The sequence below is a fragment of the Parastagonospora nodorum genome (genome assembly GCF_000146915.1).
Source record: "Parastagonospora nodorum SN15 chromosome Unknown scaffold_10, whole genome shotgun sequence".
Taxonomy (NCBI): domain Eukaryota; kingdom Fungi; phylum Ascomycota; class Dothideomycetes; order Pleosporales; family Phaeosphaeriaceae; genus Parastagonospora; species Parastagonospora nodorum.
The window spans coordinates 222673-241551 of NW_001884558.1; the positions used below are offsets into that span (position 1 = coordinate 222673).

An 18879-nucleotide genomic window follows, 5' to 3' on the forward strand; every position below is an offset into this window, starting at 1 on the left:
ACATCGCAACTTCTACATCAACAACACTATCACCAGACATGTTCACTCCACCCACCAACACATTCCCTCAGCCTGGCCTTGAGTGGAGCTACGAAGACGAACTCTTCGGCCCTGAGCCAACCTGGACTGTAGAGCCCGATGTTGAGGTCATTCGTAAGATTTTTCAGCGCGAATTCAACATTCCTGAAGATTCGCAGTGCGACGTTGAGTTCCTTGCCGAGGGCTCCCTCAACAAGGTCTACAAAGTGCAATGCAGCAATAGCAACGCTTACATCATGCGTGTCACTCTCCCGGTCCACCCACGCTTCAAGACTCAGTGTGAAGTGGCAACAATCGACTTCGTCAGCCAACACACCGACCTTCCGATTGCCAAGGTGCTCAAGCACGATGCGAGCTTTGACAATGAACTCGGCTTCGAATGGATGATTCAGGAATTTGTACCTGGCGAGTCCATGGAGAAGGCCTGGCAGAAGACTAGCATAGAGCAGAAGGAGGTTTTGGTACGCAAGATCGTCGCCTATCTGGCCCGCCTGTTCGAGCAGCGTTTCGATCGCATTGGCGGCTTGTACCAGACGGATCCTTCCAAACTGCCTCCGCTTCTGGAATGGAACCCTGCAATGATGCCACTGCTCGTTGCCCCTGCCGCCGACCCCTTTTACGATCTCGGCGAAGTCGTCTCGCTGTCACTCTTCATCAGCGACCATCTTTCACACACCAGCTCGCGCGGCCCATACACTTCCAGCCGCTCATGGCTCACCACACGCATCCAGCTGTACATCGAAGATGCGCTCAAAGTCCTAACCGACATCACTCTCGACGCAGACGACTACGACCGCAAAGCGGCTTCCGCCGTCATGAACATGGGCATGCGCCTGCTGATGCTTCTCCCTAAGGTCTTCCCGTCCGAGGACGAAGATTCCTTCATCATCCACAACTCCGACCTCGACATCCAGAACATCCTCGTCGACACCGATGGGCATCTCACCGGCGTCATTGACTGGGAGAACATCCATACCTCCCCGCTCTGGTACGCGTGCCAGCTTCCCAAGTTCCTCTGCGGACAGACACTACATGACGCCCCTGTTCAGGCGGACTTTATGATCCAGGGCGATGGCGACGAGAATGAGTTGGTTCTCGACGACATGTACTGGTATCGTCTGCGCCAGCATGATCAGACGAAGCTGCGCAAGGTCTTCTTCGAGGAGATGGAGCGGGTTTGTCCTGAGTGGGTTCGTGTCTTTGAGGGGAGCACGAAACAGGCGGATTTCGAGCTGGCTGTCAATAACATTGATAATGAGCTTTGCTGCAGTATTATTCTTACTTGGATCGAGGGCATGATGGAGGATGAGGAGCCGACTAGCCTGCGAGACATCTTTAGGCGCTAGGTGGGTATTTTCGGGTCTTTTGGTCTTCTGAGCTCTTGATGTAGGCGTTGACGTAGCGGTTCCGTGCGCACATATGAATGTATACGGACTAGATGATTATCAATACAAATACTTTCTTGAAAACCTGTGTACTAATACCTAGGTATCTTGCGTGCATCCATGGGTCACGCAAACCTCGCTGTGCCGCAAAGTTTAAAAGGTACTTCGGATTTAAAAATCTATACTTCTACGCATGCCTTGTTATTTTGCTGAATTACACGAGAGTCGTGTTCTATAAGCCTTTTCATAGATATAGCGCCTTCTCTATACGAAAATTACGTAGTCATTATCCTGTACGCGCTTATCTAGGAAGAGTCTTTCTAAAGCACTAGAAATGCTATCGCTATTAGATTATCTGAAATAAAGCCCCGTTATCTGTTGTATTTATAGACAACCTTATATAAGCCTTTTCAGCCTTGCTAAAGGCTGAAAAGTCGTTGCAAGCTCTGAGATTAATGCAGCGTTTAGATTCAGCGTGATCGTCACCTTGCTCAGTACTTTGCTAGGAAGCGCCTTCGGTGTATAGCTAGTGTAATACAGTCCGCGAGGCTGTACCTTAACGTAATTTTCAAGATGTCAACAGTTATGCCAAGCCTGTGGTTCCAACAGACTGTGGCTAATTTTGTCAGGCAAAATTTAGCTCACGTGATATTTCAGCATTTGGTTATCCGGTTATGACACAAGGGTTCCGGTCTACAGCATATTGGCTGTTGCGAGATCATGCGTTGTCAGTTTTGCCCAGCCAGCCTCACGTCACGGCGCAGGCAGGCTGCGCCCCTGCCCTATATGTTAGGGACGCAGCCTGCCCCAACAACGAGAAGACCAGTCTTCCTTACATCTGACTGAGAAAACCATCACCTCCAACTTGCAAGAATACTAGTAGCTACGATCTCCACGCCTTACATGAGTGTGCCATTGTGCGCCGTCGATTTCCTCAGCCTGCTTCGAGGCCCCGAAACCCCCTTCTACCGTTCGCGCAGACAAATACATACAAGACCCGATGCGACTGCTGTACACCGCAAGCGACGGGAAGCTTCTGTGGACGAAGGACATTATACGCAGCGAGGAAATTCCTCCCTATGCGATCCTCTCGCACACTTGGGGGGAGCAGGAGGTGGTATTTGATGATCTGAAGAGCCTTGATAGTGTAAAGGACGTTGATGCACAGAAAGAAATCTAGTTGAGAACAAGATCCGCTTCTGCGCACAACAGGCAGAGCGTGACGGTCTAGAACATTTCTGGGTTGACACCTGCTGCATCGACAAATCAAACAGCCAAGAACTTCAAGAAGCAATTAACTCTATGTTCAGCTGGTATCAGAACGCAAAAAAGTGTTACGTTTACCTTTCAGACGTCGAGTACAACACTCCTGATGCGGAAAGTGAATCAAGCCCGAGATGGAAGCCGGCCTTCAGGAAGAGCAAGTGGTTCAATAGAGGTTGGACACTCCAGGAACTGCTTGCGCCTGCATCGGTTGTATTCTATTCGAAAGAGGGAGACCTGCTAGGGGACAAACAGTCTCTAAAAGACACTATCCATGAGATCACCGGAATACCTATCGAAGCTCTGCAAGGGAGTCCATTAACCGACTTTAGCGTGGCCGAACGCTTTTCATGGACAGAGTATCGTGAGACAACACGCGAAGAAGACGCCGCATACTGTCTGCTAGGCATCTTTGGCATCTGTATGACACTACGATATACGGAAGGCAAAGATAGGGCAATTACACGACTGCGGCAAAAGGTACAAAGGCCTATAAAAGACATCGAAGAGAGGTTTAGCAAGATCTGCAGCTGGCTTTCGGCGCCTGACCCATCTACGAACTACCACAAAGCGCACAAGCAGCGGCAGGCTGAGACTGGGCTCTGGCTGCTGGAAAGCGCAAAGTTCACTAAATGGAAGGAGAGTGCAGCATCGCGACTGTGGCTGTACGGGATTCCAGGCTGTGGAAAGACTATCCTGAGCTCTACTATCATCCAGCATCTGATACATCATTGCGATGATGACGTTCGTGTAGTGACAGCATACTTCTACTTCGACTTCAATGATGCACAAAAGCAGGATGCAGAGCTAATGCTGCGCTCGTTGCTCTGCCAGCTCCTGCAGCGTTCTTTGACGATACCCAAGGGCGTTGACGCGTTGTTTTCGTCCTGCGAGAATGGGCAACGGCAACCGTCATTGGATGCACTTTTAGAGGTAACGCGGCAGGCGATGCAAGAGTTCGCGTACGTCTACGTCGTTGTCGATGCTCTCGACGAATGCACGCAGCGCTCTGAGCTGATGGACATGCTCGAAACGGTGGCTGGATGGCGGCTTGACAACCTGCATCTGCTTATGACCAGCCGAAAAGAGCGGGATATTGAGACATCCTTAGAGAGTTACGTCGGTGAAGAGGCCACTGTCTGTCTTCAGACAGATGTAGTTGATCAGGACATACAACGATACGTTCGACAAAGGCTGCGTGTTAACAAGGGCTTGGCAAAATGGAACAAAGACGCTGCTATTAGACAAGAGATTGAGACTGCAATGATGCGCGGAGCTTGCGGGATGTACGTGGTTCTTCCCAGTTCTTTACAAAGTTAAAGCTGACAATAGGGCAGGTTTCGGTGGGCTGCATGCCAGCTGGACACACTTGAAAAGTGTTGCAATCGAGCGATGCTGCGCAAGTCTCTTGCCACTTTGCCGCGAACGTTAGACCAGACATACGACCGCATTCTCTTCACGATAAGCGAGGAATATTCTGAGTATGCGATGCGCATCCTCCAATGGCTGACGTTTTCTGCGCGGCCGCTGTCCGTCGAGGAGATGGCTGAAGTCGTCGCTATCGACGTGGCACGCGACCCAGCGTTCGACCGTGACGAGGTGCTAGAAGACCCGCTAGAAGTGCTGAACATTTGCTCGAGTCTAGTCACTATTACAAGGAGTGAAGCGGATGGAACATCAAGGCCTGCTCAACAGATCATCGCTCTAGCACACTACTCAGTCCAGGAGTACCTTGTGTCGGACAGGATCAAGCAAGGATCAGCAAAGCAGTACAGTATGCAAGAGGCCGAATGTCACAATGCGATAACGAAAGGCTCTTTGAAGATACGATAATGCAGCTCCAGCAACCATTATCCGAAGAAGCCTTACAGATGTCGGCGCTGGCACGGTATGCGGCAGAATTCTGGAGCAACCATTTTCGGAAGATGGGAGAGAAGGTGGAAGGACTGTGTCAGCTAGCGATGGATCTATATGTCAGTTAAAACCCCCGCGTATCTTACCTGGGTTCAGCTATATAATCCGGACTATCCTTGGATGAAGCTTAATTTGGAAAAAGGTCTGGACAGCATAGCCGCGCCGCTTTACTATGCAGCGCTTTTAGACCTGAATACGATTACGAGAATGTTACTGGACCAAGGCGCTGAGGTTAACAAACAAGGCGGACGCTACGGCAACGCACTCCACGCAGCTTCCTTGAGAGGCCACAAGCGTATAGTCCAGATACTGATTAAAGCAGGCGCTGAGGTTGATGCACAGAATGGAGACTACGGTAACGCACTGCAGGGCAGCTTCATCTGAAGGCCACGAGCTAATAGTCAAGATGCTGCTCGACAACAAGGCCAATATCAACGCGCAAGGTGGCAAATATAGCAATGCGCTCCAGGCAGCTGCAGCTGCAGGTCACCAAGCAATAGTACAGCTGCTTCTTGATAACGGTGCGGATGTCAACAGACAGGGTGGTCTCTATGGCAACGCTCTAAATGCGGCTGCAGCTGAGTGTCATGCAACCATCGTCAAGCTCTTACTCGAGAATGCTGCCGAGATCTCGCGACACGATGACCAAGGGAAGAGTGTTCTGCATCATGCTACGAACAGCGCGTATTGCACTCACACTCTCGTCGAGTTTCTGCTCTCACAAGGTGCTCCGGCAAACACGATCGACATGGAGAACATGACTCCACTACATTACAGCGTCAAGCTCGGCCACGAACGCATAGCAGGATTGCTTCTTGACAACGGGGTGTCCATTGATGCCGGTGTTCATCGAAAGACATGTTCTCGGAACACCGTCAAGACCGACCCCTCTTGCCGGATGTCGATTCCAGAGTCCAAGCCCGATATCTCCTGTATTTCAGCTGGTCTAACGCCTTTACACTTCGCTGCCTTGGCTGGCAATTCGGTCATGACCAAGTTCCTGCTGAAGCGTGGCGCTGATCCGAACGCTCTGTCCGAATACAACGAGTCCCCGATGCATCTCACGTTACGTAAGACCCTGCACGGACCAAAGTATGCCGACGATTGGACCAACCAGGACTGGAGGGTAGAAAATTTGTTAGATTTCCTGGACTTTGAAGACGAGACCGATGCAATTCATGCGGACATAAGAACGCATCGTGAAGGCGTGCTCGATGCAATGTTCGCAGATGTTAGAACCAGTTTGACGATCAGAGACCATCACCATGACCACCCTTTGCACTGCGTCGAGTATGGGAAATTTGGAAGTGTGGAGATGGTCGAGAAACTAGTGTCTAGAGGAGCAAATCCGTTCGAAAGGAACATGAAGCAGCAGAGCGCACTGCATCTTGCTAGTCAAGCTGGCAACCACGACGCGGTCGCTGTTCTACTTTCCCTTGGAGTTGAACTTGCCTTGACGGACTCTGAGGGACTCCATGCTCTTCACCACGCCGCACGGAGTGGAAACCATCAAACAATCAATATCCTTCTAGAAACAGCTATGGCAACAAGACCAAGCTTACTGGTGTCGAAGGACACTTTGGGTAGAAACTCGCTCCACCACCTGTTGTCTACGACCTCTAGGGTTCAGCATGAGACATTACAGTTGATGCTCGACAAGGGGATAGATGGTTCAGAGTTGGATGCATCTGGCAACTCACCGTTGGCAAGCTACTTCAAAGGACATTGGTTGGGACCTAATGTGAACATCTGCCAACAATTGCTTTTGGTCAAAGGAAGCTCTTTGTTTGTTGACAGAAAAGGACAAAACCTTGGACACTTATGCGCTTCGACTTTGAGATGCAGCGTTCGAGTTTTCGAAACCCTGAGGGAACACGGTGTTGATCTGACACAAAAAGACTTACAAAGCAGGACACTATTGCACTGTGCTGCGTTAAGAGGATCCATTACCGAAGAATCCCTGCATTACCTTCTCCATGTTATCGGGGTTGAGATTAATGCAGAGGACGCGCTCTGGAAAAACAGCGTTACAGCATGCAACAGAGATGGCATCGAAAGACCGCAACCCACGAATATTCGATCCTAGACGTTGGGACAGAAGCGAGAAGCTTTTGTCGAAATCAGATGTCAGTCAAGTACCTTCAAGAGCTATAGAGGGCTAGATATAGCTATTTTTGTTGTGTTTTCCATCCATGTTATAGACGTTCTCCGGCAAGACGTCTGACCTACAGTGTTCCTCTTTGGTCACATCGAACCCAATGTACCACCCTTTCACATATACTATTACCATGGCGCTCCTGCGGCATATCTGAGTGCCCGTTCTCAAATCAGTGGCTAAAGGCTAGCTGGCTGAAGAAGGAAGTCTTGATTCGAAGGACTGGCGCGTATCTTGTACAGCTATTCGGAAAGCAATTTAGTAGTATGGGGAACATCTTCGCCACATACAATCTTCAACAACTGCCTACCGCACAAATTCCTAACACCACACTTCTCGGCTCAGAATTTCGCTGCAGCGATACTGGAACCTGTCTGAGTGAGATAGTCTCTGTGCCATTCTTCAGCGACAAACTCCTCCAAGCCAACGTTGAACGCGGGCCCTTCAAGAACAGCTGTGCCTAGCTTGCCGCTCAGCTTCAACTATACATGAAGGGCGCCGACGATCCAATCCAATACGAGGGTTCAGAAAGCGACTCGGATGACGAGCTCGATGAGTTGACTACTCCCGAGGCCGTTCAATCGCGTGCAAATCGCTTGATCGCCCTTCTTCCTAAAGTCTTCTCTAAAGAAGTTGCTGAGGAGTTTGTTCTGCATCACGGTGATTTGAACGAAACCAACATCATGGTCGACCACCTCAACCACGAGATCACAGGTGTCATCGACTGGAAATCTGATCAAACTGTGCCTCTTTGGCAAGCATGCCAGAGATTCCTAAGTTCTTGGACACCATTTTCGTGCGCAACAACGTCCCTGTGCCCGAAACGTACTCCAAAGACGAAGCAAGGCGATGGTACATTCATCACCGATGACTCGTACTTTGCGCATCGCCATGAATACGAGAAGGCGTAGCTGAGGCGCTTCTTTTTGGAAGAAATGGCACGTGTTTGTCCAGGACTTCATGCATGGCCGCAACCTTGCAGACGCTTGGAAGACCATGAGCTGACTAAAGAAAGAGGTTCTTGTACGCAACATCGTCAGCTACTTTGTGCAGCTGTTCAATAAGCTCCACTGAAACTGAGGGCTTCTGTCAGGGCCGATTTATCTCTTTGCCTTTCTTTTGGGGCAAGCACCTCTCCTGCGACGTCACTCGTGGCCCTTTCACCAATAGCCGAGATTGGTTAGCGGCATAGCTGCAACTTCACCTCATCGATCTAGACGAAGAGCCAAACCCAGACGCAGACTCGGACTCGGGCTCGGACTCTGATTTTAAGGACCTTTAAAATACTGATGAGGCTGTCAAGCATCGCGCAGCTCACCTCATAGCCGTACTAGCTAAGCTGTTTCCTGAAGACGAGGCGGAAGAGTTTGTGCTGCGTTATCATCACCTGACCCAAGGTAACATCCTCCTCGACTCGGATGATAATATTTCTGGGATCATCGACTGGAACTGTATCCACACTGTCCCACTCTACCTGGCCTGTCAAAAGCCCGAGTTCCTCGACGCCCCCATGGACCGATCGGTCTGGCCCGATCCCGCAAACTACGCTCGCGATACACTCGACGACGGTACAGTGGAGATCAACGAGATGTACTACCGCCACCTAGAAGAGTACCAGAACCAGCGTCTTCGGTAGTTCTTCCTGCAGGAGATGGGCCGCCAGTGTCCCGAGTGGATCACCTGGCACAAGCTCGGTAAGCTCAAATCTGGATTGGAGGACTGTGTAGCTTCTTTCGGCACTACATTCGGCTCACGGGATATTGACGAGTGGCTGGACAATATGAAGAAGAAAGGTAGGAGGCGTAGCTTACAGGAGATTCGTCGAGTGTGTCAGCATTGTCTCAATGCTCCACAGACGTACAGAAGCCCACTGGACAGCAATGCCGAGTGAGTTTCTGACGAAGGCTCAGACAGGGACAGTGAGTCTGCTTGGGAAACTACTTCTGACTCCTCATTTGGATCTACGACTGTGCCTGTTTTTTCTAGATCACTAGTTTAAGGTACCTGTGGTGCCAGTAGGCGAGCAGCTTGCAATGTAGCTATGTAATTTTCTCTAGATATCGCCGTTTCAAAATAACAACGCGTAAATGTACCAATCATTCGTTCATGTGATATCATGCTTTGATTGTCCGAGCACTTCACCCGTGACCAATGTATACCAAGAATAATCAACAACTCAGCAATGACTCCAGCACCATATTTCCAATCTCCCTGCCGATAAAACCACCACACTTCTATTATGCCTGTGCACGAAAAAGTCCAATTCCAAAACCACCGCCAACGCCACCACGTGGGAAGCGGTGAAGTACAATGCGGCTCGGTGCAATCACTCCTTTCACTCGACGTCCCTATTCCCCGGTAACTTTTGATCCGTAAGATGCGGCTCGGCGTCTCTCGGTTAGATGTGCGATCTCCCCATGAGTCAAGATGGCGTCGGCATCGACTCCGCGATCCCGCAATGGCGCACCCATGGAGGGATCTGCAGATCCGTCTGATCGTCCGCTGGATTGCGCGCAGGACTACCGTGTCGTGGAAATAGGGTGCGGGAGATGTGTGGTGTAGATCTCTTATGATATGCCGAAGTGAGTGAAGAACTAGATTTTCCGTAGGAGATTCAGTTGCGTTTGCGATGTACATGGGAACACCAACACGGTCTCCACACGCCTGCCGCCGTTAAACTCTGAGCGGCCCACACGGGTCCAAGATGGAGTCGAGCCGCGGCTCCTCGGACTCGGAACATGTCCGAGGCGTGGTTGGCTAGTGGAGATACCCATATCAACGGCATGCTACTTGCAGAAAAGCCGCTTCGAGAACGCCATTACACCCCGAGAATAGCAAGAAAGGACGCTTCGACAACGCCATTGAAAGAATTAGCCCCACAACATGCACTCATGCCGACACGAACCTCCTCCAACGCCATTGATGGACCTAGTCTCCAAGGCTGTTGAACGCTTCGTCGAAATGGAAGCCCCACAATGTGCACTCATGCCAACTTGGACCTCGAAGAAAACTGCAGCTTACGCCCATTTCATGTACTCTATACTGTGAGTAAGCCTTACGACGGTTGTAAGCGCACCTAAATTACCTCCTTGCACTGCCAAACGGACGATCCAGTTCACCCGTCCGGCTAGAATCGACAATCTCACCGGATCTAAAGTCCACATGCATGGCAATCCATCAAACCCGCATGCCCAGCCCCATCCCCTAGAACAAAGACATCATGCAGGATTCCTAAGCCTACTCTCAACACGGCAGGTACGTCTCTTGTTGACATGTTCGAGCAACCACATTTCCAACCAGTCCCATCGCCCGGGGACCTGGAGCCATGACTCCGTACGACCAACATCTACCAGCCCAACGCAACGCGGCTCTTGACCTCGTGGCAATTCCACTCCACATGGCCCGGCGGCTGCGCAGGTGTACTACGATGTCCCGTCTGCAAGTGGCGTAGACGCGATTTTACCCGGCTCGAATCAAGATGCTGAACAACAGCCACAGATTGGTGTGTTACCAGCGGGCCGGTACCGACGGGCGTTTTAGCATCTGCTTGCTTTACTGGATTGGGGAGTTGGTGCCTGTCTGCTTTACTGGATAGGGGATTGGTGCCTATGTGGCGATGAGAGGACCCTGGTCAAAGACTGGGTAGACTATGTCGCGTGGAGCCATGTGGGAAGAGACTAGAATGCGTCGCGTGGAAGCCATGGAACGTGGGTCAGGGTAGTATGTTTGATAGATTAATGTCAGTGCCGGGCGTATGTGCACTACTACTAGGGGATCTAAAGCGAGGATAGACGACTTCTCAGTATCTATATAAGTTGCTGAAGCCTGGAGTGCCTTTGTTTACTCCAGTCCAGATTCATATCATACATCCAATATGGGTCGGTTTTCATTATTTGCACCTTTGCTTTTGGCCGCCAATGGCGTGCTGGCTGCGCCGCCGCCGCCGCCGTGGATGGGTGAGGTGAAGAAGGTCGATGGTGTAAATTACCAGTGCAAGTGTTATAGCGACAATGCTTGCTGGCCGACGAACAAGGATTGGGATAGGCTCAACAAGACGAGCAATGGTGCGCTGCAGGTTGCGATTCCTCCGGGTGCCGTGTGCCACAAGGAGTTTGGCAACATGACGAGCGTGTACGATGCGGCAAAGTGTGCGGATACGCAGGCGAATTGGTCCAGCGAGCAATGGCTGTACGTATCTGATTGAGTGTAGTAAGACGTTAGGCTGACCATTTGAACCAGGACCGATCACCCCATCGCAGCCCTCTGGCCGTACGGCACGAACAGCACTTGTTTACCGACATCCGACCCTTCTGAGCCATGCACTCGCGGCTTCTACGGAAACTACGTGATCGTGGCGAAGACTAAGGATCAGATCAAAGCTGGCGTCGACTTTGCACGGGAGAGAAACCTGCGTCTTATTATCCGAAACACTGGCCACGATTTCATGGGCCGTTCCACTGGATTCGGATCGTTGATTATCAACACCCACAGCTTTAAGGACGTTAAGTTCGTGAAGAAATACAGCGGACCTGGCGATTGGAGCGGCAGTGCTGCGGTTGTTGGAGCTGGTGTTCAGGGACGTGAGTTGTACCGCCAGGCTTTTGCACAAACGCCAAAGGTTGTCATAGTTGGTGGCGAGTGTCCTGTAAGTTCGGCCATTATAAGACGTGTATGCATCTCTAACACACATAGACTGTTGGCTGGGCCGGTGGCTACGTTCAGGGAGGAGGCCATGGTCCTCTGTCCGGCATTTACGGCATGGGCGCGGATAACGTCCTCTCTTTTGACGCCATCACCGCCGACGGCAAGTACGTGACTGCCAACGCAAAAGATAACACGGATCTTTTCTGGGCGCTGAGGGGCGGCGGTCCCAGCACGTTCGCTGTCGTCACCTCGATCACTGTCAAGACGTTCCCTGAAGTCCCAACGGCTGGAACCATCCTCAACATCAACTCGACCCACACCAACGATACAGCGCTCTTCACAAAGGCTTTCGGGATTTTCCACAACCTCGCAAACCACTATGCTGATAATGGCATGTTCGTGTACTTCGAACTCGGCCCTGGTCCTGGACGCCTTCACGTTGCACCGTTCGTCGGACCCAACATGGACGAGGCGAAACTCAAGACTGTCTTGCAACCACTGTATGACCAGTTAGACGCTGCCCAGGTGCCATATGACACCCATACCAAGTCGTTCCCCACATTCTTCGAGTTCTACATCGACATGTTCGAGGATGAACCGCCAAACCAGCAGTCCATCGTTGGAGGACGTCTCTTCACCCAGCAAGACATCACAGACCACGGAGACGGAATCGCCGATGCGCTCGTCAAGGCCACTCTGCCCGAGCCTACACAACTTGGGTTCAATGTCGGTCACATTGTCAACCCCGGCCACGCGTATGCCAAGGTCGACAACGCCATCCACCCCAAGTGGCGCAACGCCAGCTCTTTCGTCATCACCAACATGATCATGACCGGCACCGAGCCCTGGGCCGTCAAGAAGGAGCGCGAGAACTACAACACGAATGTGCTTGGCAAGACGTTGAGGGACGTGTCGCCGAACGGTGCGAGCTACGTCAACGAGGGTGATTTGTACGAGCCAAACTGGCAGGAGGCGTACTGGGGATCAAATTATGCGCGTCTTTTGAAGCTTCGCCAGAAGTTTGATCCCAATGGCGTTTTCTATACGCAGACTACACCGGGCACGGAGAGCTGGAGTGTAATTGACTACGGTACCAAGCTGTGCAAGAAGTCGTAGATTGGACTGTTCTCTTTAGCTTTCAAACAATAGTAATTCATGTGTTCGTATTCATGTTTATTGATGTTTCTCGCGGTATCCGTGCTTTCAATAGCGCCTTACAGCATGCTCGGCCTATGAGGTCGTGGCATAATTTATATGCAGCAGCGGTAGACAGCGAATAAGTTGCACAGCGTCGGGTAACATGCTGGTTTGTGTTTCACAGATTGACGTGGGAAGTGTGGAGAAGCGCAGAGGCGGCAGCGGGAACGATGACGAAACGCTCCCGTTCCCCGCTAGTAGACGATTAGTCCGTTAGGTCAGGGACGCGGCGATTTCACGGTGCCTTCACAAGCCAAACTGATATCCTCCGCACCAGGCCTCATCCCAAACAATCCCTCGGCCGACACTCCGGCACTCCCTATCGCCTACAGCATCCGAATCGCCTGCTGCGAATTGCGCGACCGCATCCACACAGCCCAATCCAGATATCTCACGTTCCTTTCGGCATTCCGGCACGCCGCGCACAAGGCACCTACGAAAGCAGCCAAAACGTCACTTTCCCCGGCTCGTCCGGACTACATCGCGAGCGCTGATGCTCCCCGCATGCTGAACAACCTCCCCAACCATACTTGATGTCGATTGAATGCCTCCCGTGCTGAACCCCTTCTTACGGGCCTTCTTCCGTAGTGCACTCCCCAGCCAGTGCCAGCCGGCTCAACACCACGTATGCGCTCGAGATAGCTATGGAGATAGACGCAGACACTGACTATATGCGTGCAGGTCCTTCTCGTGCCCACAACCGAAGTCCTCCTCACCTCCCGCGACAAGGAAACGAACACACTATACGCTGATTTAAGCGGCTCTGAGGACTTCCTAGCCAGTCATGTCCTGCGAGTCCCGGGTGGCGTGGGCCCGAACAACCATGTCAAGGACGCAGGGAGCTTCAGAGAGACCAGAGGAAAGGCGAAGCAGTTCACAACAGCGAATGGGCGGACGGTAATCGTCAAAGACGCCTTCATATACAGTAACAAAGGTGTGCAGACGTGTGCAGCCTTTACATGGGACGACAGGACTTACAAGATACAGGTTTCAAGACACTGAACCAGGCACAGCTCTTGGCCGACACCATCTTCTACCCCGACACGTTCGACGCGCAGCCATGGCTTGTATACTACATCTCCAAGCCGCTCATCGGGACGTGGGAGGCGAGTCCCATCATACCGGCGACGCTAGAGGCCAAGAAGGAAGTGGTTGCGATACAAGTGGCGGGATCGAGCTCTGCTGCAGGACTCAACTCGGGCATGCCGCGCAAGAAGGAAGTCAAGTCCTTTAGCGACCTCCTGAACCACTTCCCCATGATCGCAAGACAGATGCAGCCAGGTTTGGAAAGGCTGTTCAAGGAATTTGGTAGAGAGCTTGAGAAGCCCTTACCCTCAACGCCATCGCGGAGCTCGCGACGATCATCTGTGAGCTCGAGGTCAATACGGTCGCGGAGAAGCGGGTCAGTATCTTCAGCGGAGACTGCACCCCTATCGATGCACAGCAGCATGTCAGGCCCGAACGGCTTCGTGTCGCAGATCGAGATTGGTGACGAGGAGGTGCAGATGCGCAACTCGCTAGAGACAGCAGTGACCGCTGCAATTGATCTATTCCAGATGGTGGATAAGCAGCAGCTTTCTCTGCTGGGCGCGACGACCGATCTTACAGGACCCATCGTGGAGCGCATGATCGAGCGGTACATCGCCGAACAAGTACACCACCGAACACTGTTCCCCCGAATATGCGAGATACGACGACTCGAAGACATCGAACTGGAGCGGCGCACACGGCAAATGGTGGACATCGATATATCGCAGGTCGGTATAGACATTGGCAATGGGCGCAAGGGTAAACAAGAGCTGGCTGTACGGCTCTCCAAGGCAGTGGACATGTTCAAGAAAATGGGCGTTGCTGGAAGTCCACAAGAAATGTTGGAGATATTACTGGGCGTCCAGAAGCACATGACGATGCCCGACTCCGAATCGACGACGAATGACCCACAGCCGAAGACAGGCAGCAACGGCGAGCAGATTTCAGAGAAGCAGGACCCCCTTCTCACGATCAACGCCGATACGCTAGTGTCTTTACTTCTAATAGTCGTTATTCGAGCCCCAGTACGGCACTTGCAAGCGCGGCTGTCGTATATGCGGCATTTCATCTTCATCGATGATGTGGAAAGCGGAGAGCTAGGATATGCGCTCAGCACTTTTGAGGCTGTTCTGTCCTATCTGTCGCAAGACGCGGGCGGTCTGCGAAAAGCAAGTCGTCGGAATAGAGCCCTCTGGCAAGCGACGAAATCGGGCGATCTTGCGACGATGCAAAGTATCCTCGAGCCTGATCGATCGTTCCACGAAAACATGTACTCCAGCTCGGAGGACGAAGACGTTCAGGAAAACCATCGTCCAGTGCGATTTGCGGCGAGCTTCTCGGATTTATCTGCACTTGAAGGGACTACAATGAACGGCGACTACGAGTCAAATAGGAGACAGCAGAATAGACCGGGGAACAAACGGCAAAATGAGGACGGTCCACTCGCACACATATTTCCCTTTCAAAGAGCCGAGACACCCCCATTGCCAGAGAGGCCGAAGATGAAGAAACGAGTTTCCATGGACACACGAAGCATGTCTAGTGGATCAATGCGATCGTTCAGGTCTCGCACGACTCTCGATTCGCACATAAGTGGCATTGAGGGCGACACGTCAATAGAGAAGCTTACAATGACCCAAGGGACCGATGGCGAATCCGTCCTGATGATGGCCGTTGAAGCTAAACAGGACAAAGCTTTACAGTATCTGCTAAGCCTGAACGAATACTATTCTCCTCGCTGGGTTCTCGATGATCATAATAACGAGGGCACTACATTGCTCAGTGCAGCAGTACAATTGGCACATGCGAAGACGACGGACACGATCCTCGCCTACGTACTGGAACATAGCGCCAGTCCAGAGGAGTTGAGGGCCCATCTCGCAAAACAGGACGCCAAAGGACGATGTGTGGCACATTATCTCTTCCATCAACCACGACTTCTCGACCGTATAGGTCACCTCCTGCCCTGGCGGCTCAAGGATAAGAATGGTCAGACACCGATCTTCGCCTTATGCAGATCCTATGACCACGACCAGTATCACGATATGGTGGACAAGGCAATATTAGCTGCGACACATGCACAGGAGGATGGACAGCCGCTACATCTCGACGAACACGTCGACAACAAAGGCAACAGCCTACTTCACATCATTACGGACCCACAGATTGCGGTCAAGCTACTCTATCGCTGCGATTCGGACGCAAACGCAACAAATGACAGGCACTTCACGCCGCTGATGGTGGCGAGCAAGTATGGCCGAACAGACATGGTTCGGGTACTGTACCAGGACCCTCGAGTAGATCTGTCCTTTAGAGATGCGCGCGGCCTCACAGCTGTGGAGCTTGCTAAAGATGATGAAGTCCGCAACAGGATCGATGATCTTGTGCTGCTCTCTAATGAACCCGGGCCTGATGGACGCACAACTACCGTAGTCAGGTCGTTCTTTGTCGAAGATGGATCAGTACGGCTTGTGCTGAAGTCCGGAGCACCTAATGGCAATGGGACAATCACTGTGACGACCTGTCGGAGGTCATCGCACGACTTCGAGAATCTAGCCAAGTGGCTTGCGCAAGAGCATCCAGCTTCATGGCTCCCGGCCATCGCCAACCTACCCTCGCCATATCTAATACCTTCAAGACCATCCCGATCGGTCTTGCGCGATATCCAGCTCAGACTTGACGCATTCCTCAAAATCCTTCTCCGCCATCCAACCTTTTCCACTCATGAAATGGTATGGGAGTTCTTCCTCGTCCCCGACATCGACACCGCCATGCTCTCCGAACGCTCAGCCCGCAAAGCCGAGCTCCGCGTCGAACGACTGCGTGAAGAATACGCACCCATCTACGACGTCCGCGAGGTCGAACTCTGTCGTGCCAGCACATGCGTGAAAACATCCGCGCCCTCCACCACGCCTCGAAATCCGTCCTCCGCCGCACGAATAAAATCCGCTCCGCATCGCTCGATCTTCACGATGCCGCCAAGATTGCCAACACCGCCATCCACTCTCTGCAATTTCCTCTCCCCGAACCACATCTCCGCGCGTACGAACGCTACATCAAATGCCTCTCGCACAGCGAAGCCAGCCCCACCGCAGGCTTCTACTACTCCATGCACGCCATCTCCAGCACCATCACATCTATCCTCGCCTCGCTCTCCCGCCCCTCCACACTCATCACCTCCATGTCCGCCACGCAAAAAGCCATCGACCGCCACAACCTCTCCGTACGCAGATCAGATCGCTGGCCCCTCGGCCTCCTTGACGATGCGCGCTCCCGCGTCCAGCGCGACGCCCAGGATAAAATGGACAAGAGCAAACTCGAGCTCGCGGACCTTGGCCGCGAACTGCGGTATACGCAGCAAGTTGTTGCCAGCGAACTTGCGAGCTGGCAGGAGAATCGCGTGGAGATGGGGCGTAAGGCGCTGAAAGATCTAGCGAGGAGGATGGTCGTGGTGGAGAAGGCGAGGCTGGAGAGCATGCGGCGCGCGGTCAGAGGGTTGGGGATTGTCAAGTCAAACGACAGCGTCGCGGGCAATGGCGTCACTGGCCCGGAGATCCAGGATGTGCGCGTCGAGCATGCGAATCCGATCCCGAGGGATGAAGAGCTGGGCGGCGAGGTTGTGCTGGGGAATGGAGAGGCGGTGGCCGATGAGTCGGTGCCCGGGGATGAAGTTGAGCAGGAATTGATGCATGCGCGAGAGGAGGAGGAGGGGGAGGGAGGGTTTGGAGGAAGAGCAAGCTCCGCCCAGCGAGGGAGATGCTGGTGCAAATGCTAGTGCAGCGATGGGGGTAGAGACGCCGTCTGGGAGTCGTAGTGACGACGCGTAGTCGTAATTCTAATCTTCTCTTGTGTATACCATTGTTACTACCAGCTGTCTAGGACAATCTGAGTCCGTGAAGAATATGTGAGCAAGATACTATGTTAAGGTATAGATGCTGCATTTTGAGGAGCCCCGTGTAGATCACAAGCGGAAGCTCATAGAGCATGACTGAAACAAGGTGTCAGAACAAGTTGATATTGTAATGTTGCGATTTATATTGTTGACCTACCTCTTCATATATAGCGGAAGGGAATGATGAAAAAAAAAGAGGTGTGGCGCTTTGGGTAGTGGTTGCTTCGGGGTCGTTGTCGCTTTGGGCATGTCATGGTCAAATCAAATGTAACTTTTCTATGCTATGTGGTACAGCCCTCGTCTGGCCTGGGCAGTTGAATACCCCGAACATACCTTGTAACGCCAGCCGCCGTGCCGCGAAATCGCAAATGTTGAAAGAGGGAACGCGCACCCCGGCGCCACTTCTCCACTCCGCAGTCGTCTCGTCCTGTCCTTCGTCTGTCGTCTGTGTCATTCTGTACTTGCGTGATCGATCCGTCTCGTCGGCGCAAGTATCGTCGTTTCGTATCGTCTCATCTCATCCTCGCCCACATCTACGGGATCTTAGATCCCCTTCTTCCCGCCCTTCCTCTCCCTCTCTCTCTTGGCATAAATCTCCCCCGTAAACGGATCCTCCCACCTCCTCGCAACCCCATACGCTACCGCCACCACACCCGTCAGCAACACCCCCGCCGGCTTCCCGAACCACAGCGCGGTGGCCAAAAAGCTCAGCGTGCTGCCGTGATACATCGGCGCCTCGCTGACATTGAACGGGAACGTCGTCACTGGCGCGTCCATCAGGATGCCGAAGTAGTCACCGAGGTACGTGCCCGTGACGCCGAGCGCGTACATGGAGGTCAGCACGAGCGTGTTGCCGGTGAGGAAGAGCGGGATGGGCAGAGTATTTGACGAGGGGGGAGAGGAGCGCGGGGGTTGGGTTGGTTGGGCCGGCGAGGGGCTTCCATTGTAGCTGGTTTAGGGGTTAGAGTGGGTGGTAGAGGGGGGTAGGTGGGGGTTGGTACAGGTAGTCGCGGAAGATGCCTAGGGAGAAGATGGTTACTGCGAGGGCGTAGCAGCCGAGGCGGGGGTTGCCGCCAAAGAGCTTGGTTATGACTTTGTTGTGGTATTCTGGGAGGGTGTTAGATGAGGTGATGTGGGCGGTTTGCTGGTAGGTATCGTACCTTGTTGCGCAGCAATACTACAGACCACGATCAGCCATGTCTACACATGTTACCATGCAAATACTCACTTCCAGAAAGTAGGATTAAACAGTATGCTCGCCGCGGACACTGCCAAGCTCGATTAGCTACCTCCAAGTCCGAAGTTCTTCTCGGAACTCACCCCACAAGCTGCGCTGATTGAAGTCAATGTAAGTACTCATT

General features: G+C 52.5%; 10 protein-coding genes across 10 annotated transcripts; 8 read left to right on the forward strand and 2 right to left on the reverse strand.

Annotated features, from left to right (window-relative positions):
* Positions 1-38: 38 nt before the first annotated feature.
* On the forward strand, positions 39-1385 carry SNOG_06773 (hypothetical protein; the record flags this gene model as incomplete). The annotated part of the gene is made up of 1 exon (XM_001797085.1): positions 39-1385. The coding sequence occupies one exon, from the start codon at positions 39-41 to the stop codon at positions 1383-1385; it is 1347 nt and encodes a 448-aa protein (XP_001797137.1).
* Positions 1386-2726: 1341 nt separating this feature from the next.
* SNOG_06775 (hypothetical protein) lies at positions 2727-6687 on the forward strand (the record flags this gene model as incomplete). The annotated part of the gene is given in 6 exon segments (XM_001797086.1): positions 2727-3108; positions 3187-3973; positions 4025-4461; positions 4559-4575; positions 4908-4956; positions 4976-6687. The coding sequence occupies 6 exon segments, from the start codon at positions 2727-2729 to the stop codon at positions 6685-6687; spliced, it is 3384 nt and encodes a 1127-aa protein (XP_001797138.1).
* A 557-nt stretch (positions 6688-7244) lies between these two features.
* Positions 7245-7667, forward strand: SNOG_06776 (hypothetical protein; the record flags this gene model as incomplete). Its single annotated transcript, XM_001797087.1, has 2 exons — positions 7245-7499; positions 7593-7667. 2 exons carry the CDS (start codon positions 7245-7247, stop codon positions 7665-7667), a joined length of 330 nt encoding a protein of 109 aa, XP_001797139.1.
* A 740-nt stretch (positions 7668-8407) lies between these two features.
* SNOG_06777 (hypothetical protein) lies at positions 8408-8843 on the forward strand (the record flags this gene model as incomplete). The annotated part of the gene is made up of 3 exons (XM_001797088.1): positions 8408-8549; positions 8612-8643; positions 8814-8843. The coding sequence occupies 3 exons, from the start codon at positions 8408-8410 to the stop codon at positions 8841-8843; spliced, it is 204 nt and encodes a 67-aa protein (XP_001797140.1).
* Positions 8844-9639: 796 nt separating this feature from the next.
* Positions 9640-10207, forward strand: SNOG_06778 (hypothetical protein; the record flags this gene model as incomplete). Its single annotated transcript, XM_001797089.1, has 3 exons — positions 9640-9800; positions 9983-10011; positions 10038-10207. 3 exons carry the CDS (start codon positions 9640-9642, stop codon positions 10205-10207), a joined length of 360 nt encoding a protein of 119 aa, XP_001797141.1.
* A 423-nt stretch (positions 10208-10630) lies between these two features.
* On the forward strand, positions 10631-12569 carry SNOG_06779 (hypothetical protein; the record flags this gene model as incomplete). The annotated part of the gene is made up of 3 exons (XM_001797090.1): positions 10631-10944; positions 10996-11401; positions 11449-12569. 3 exons carry the CDS (start codon positions 10631-10633, stop codon positions 12514-12516), a joined length of 1788 nt encoding a protein of 595 aa, XP_001797142.1. The 3' UTR covers positions 12517-12569.
* Positions 12570-12700: 131 nt separating this feature from the next.
* SNOG_06780 (hypothetical protein) lies at positions 12701-13131 on the forward strand (the record flags this gene model as incomplete). The annotated part of the gene is made up of 2 exons (XM_001797091.1): positions 12701-12794; positions 12815-13131. 2 exons carry the CDS (start codon positions 12701-12703, stop codon positions 13129-13131), a joined length of 411 nt encoding a protein of 136 aa, XP_001797143.1.
* A 10-nt stretch (positions 13132-13141) lies between these two features.
* On the forward strand, positions 13142-17401 carry SNOG_06781 (hypothetical protein; the record flags this gene model as incomplete). Its single annotated transcript, XM_001797092.1, has 7 exons — positions 13142-13222; positions 13279-13531; positions 13579-13878; positions 13923-14047; positions 14076-15531; positions 15580-16475; positions 16505-17401. The coding sequence occupies 7 exons, from the start codon at positions 13142-13144 to the stop codon at positions 17399-17401; spliced, it is 4008 nt and encodes a 1335-aa protein (XP_001797144.1).
* A 226-nt stretch (positions 17402-17627) lies between these two features.
* On the reverse strand, positions 17628-17972 carry SNOG_06782 (hypothetical protein; the record flags this gene model as incomplete). Its single annotated transcript, XM_001797093.1, has 2 exons — positions 17628-17671; positions 17852-17972. The coding sequence occupies 2 exons, from the start codon at positions 17970-17972 to the stop codon at positions 17628-17630; spliced, it is 165 nt and encodes a 54-aa protein (XP_001797145.1).
* On the reverse strand, positions 17769-18878 carry SNOG_06783 (hypothetical protein; the record flags this gene model as incomplete). Its single annotated transcript, XM_001797094.1, has 3 exons — positions 17769-18467; positions 18520-18625; positions 18839-18878. 3 exons carry the CDS (start codon positions 18876-18878, stop codon positions 18062-18064), a joined length of 552 nt encoding a protein of 183 aa, XP_001797146.1. The 3' UTR covers positions 17769-18061.
* Between the last annotated feature and the right edge of the window lies 1 nt (position 18879).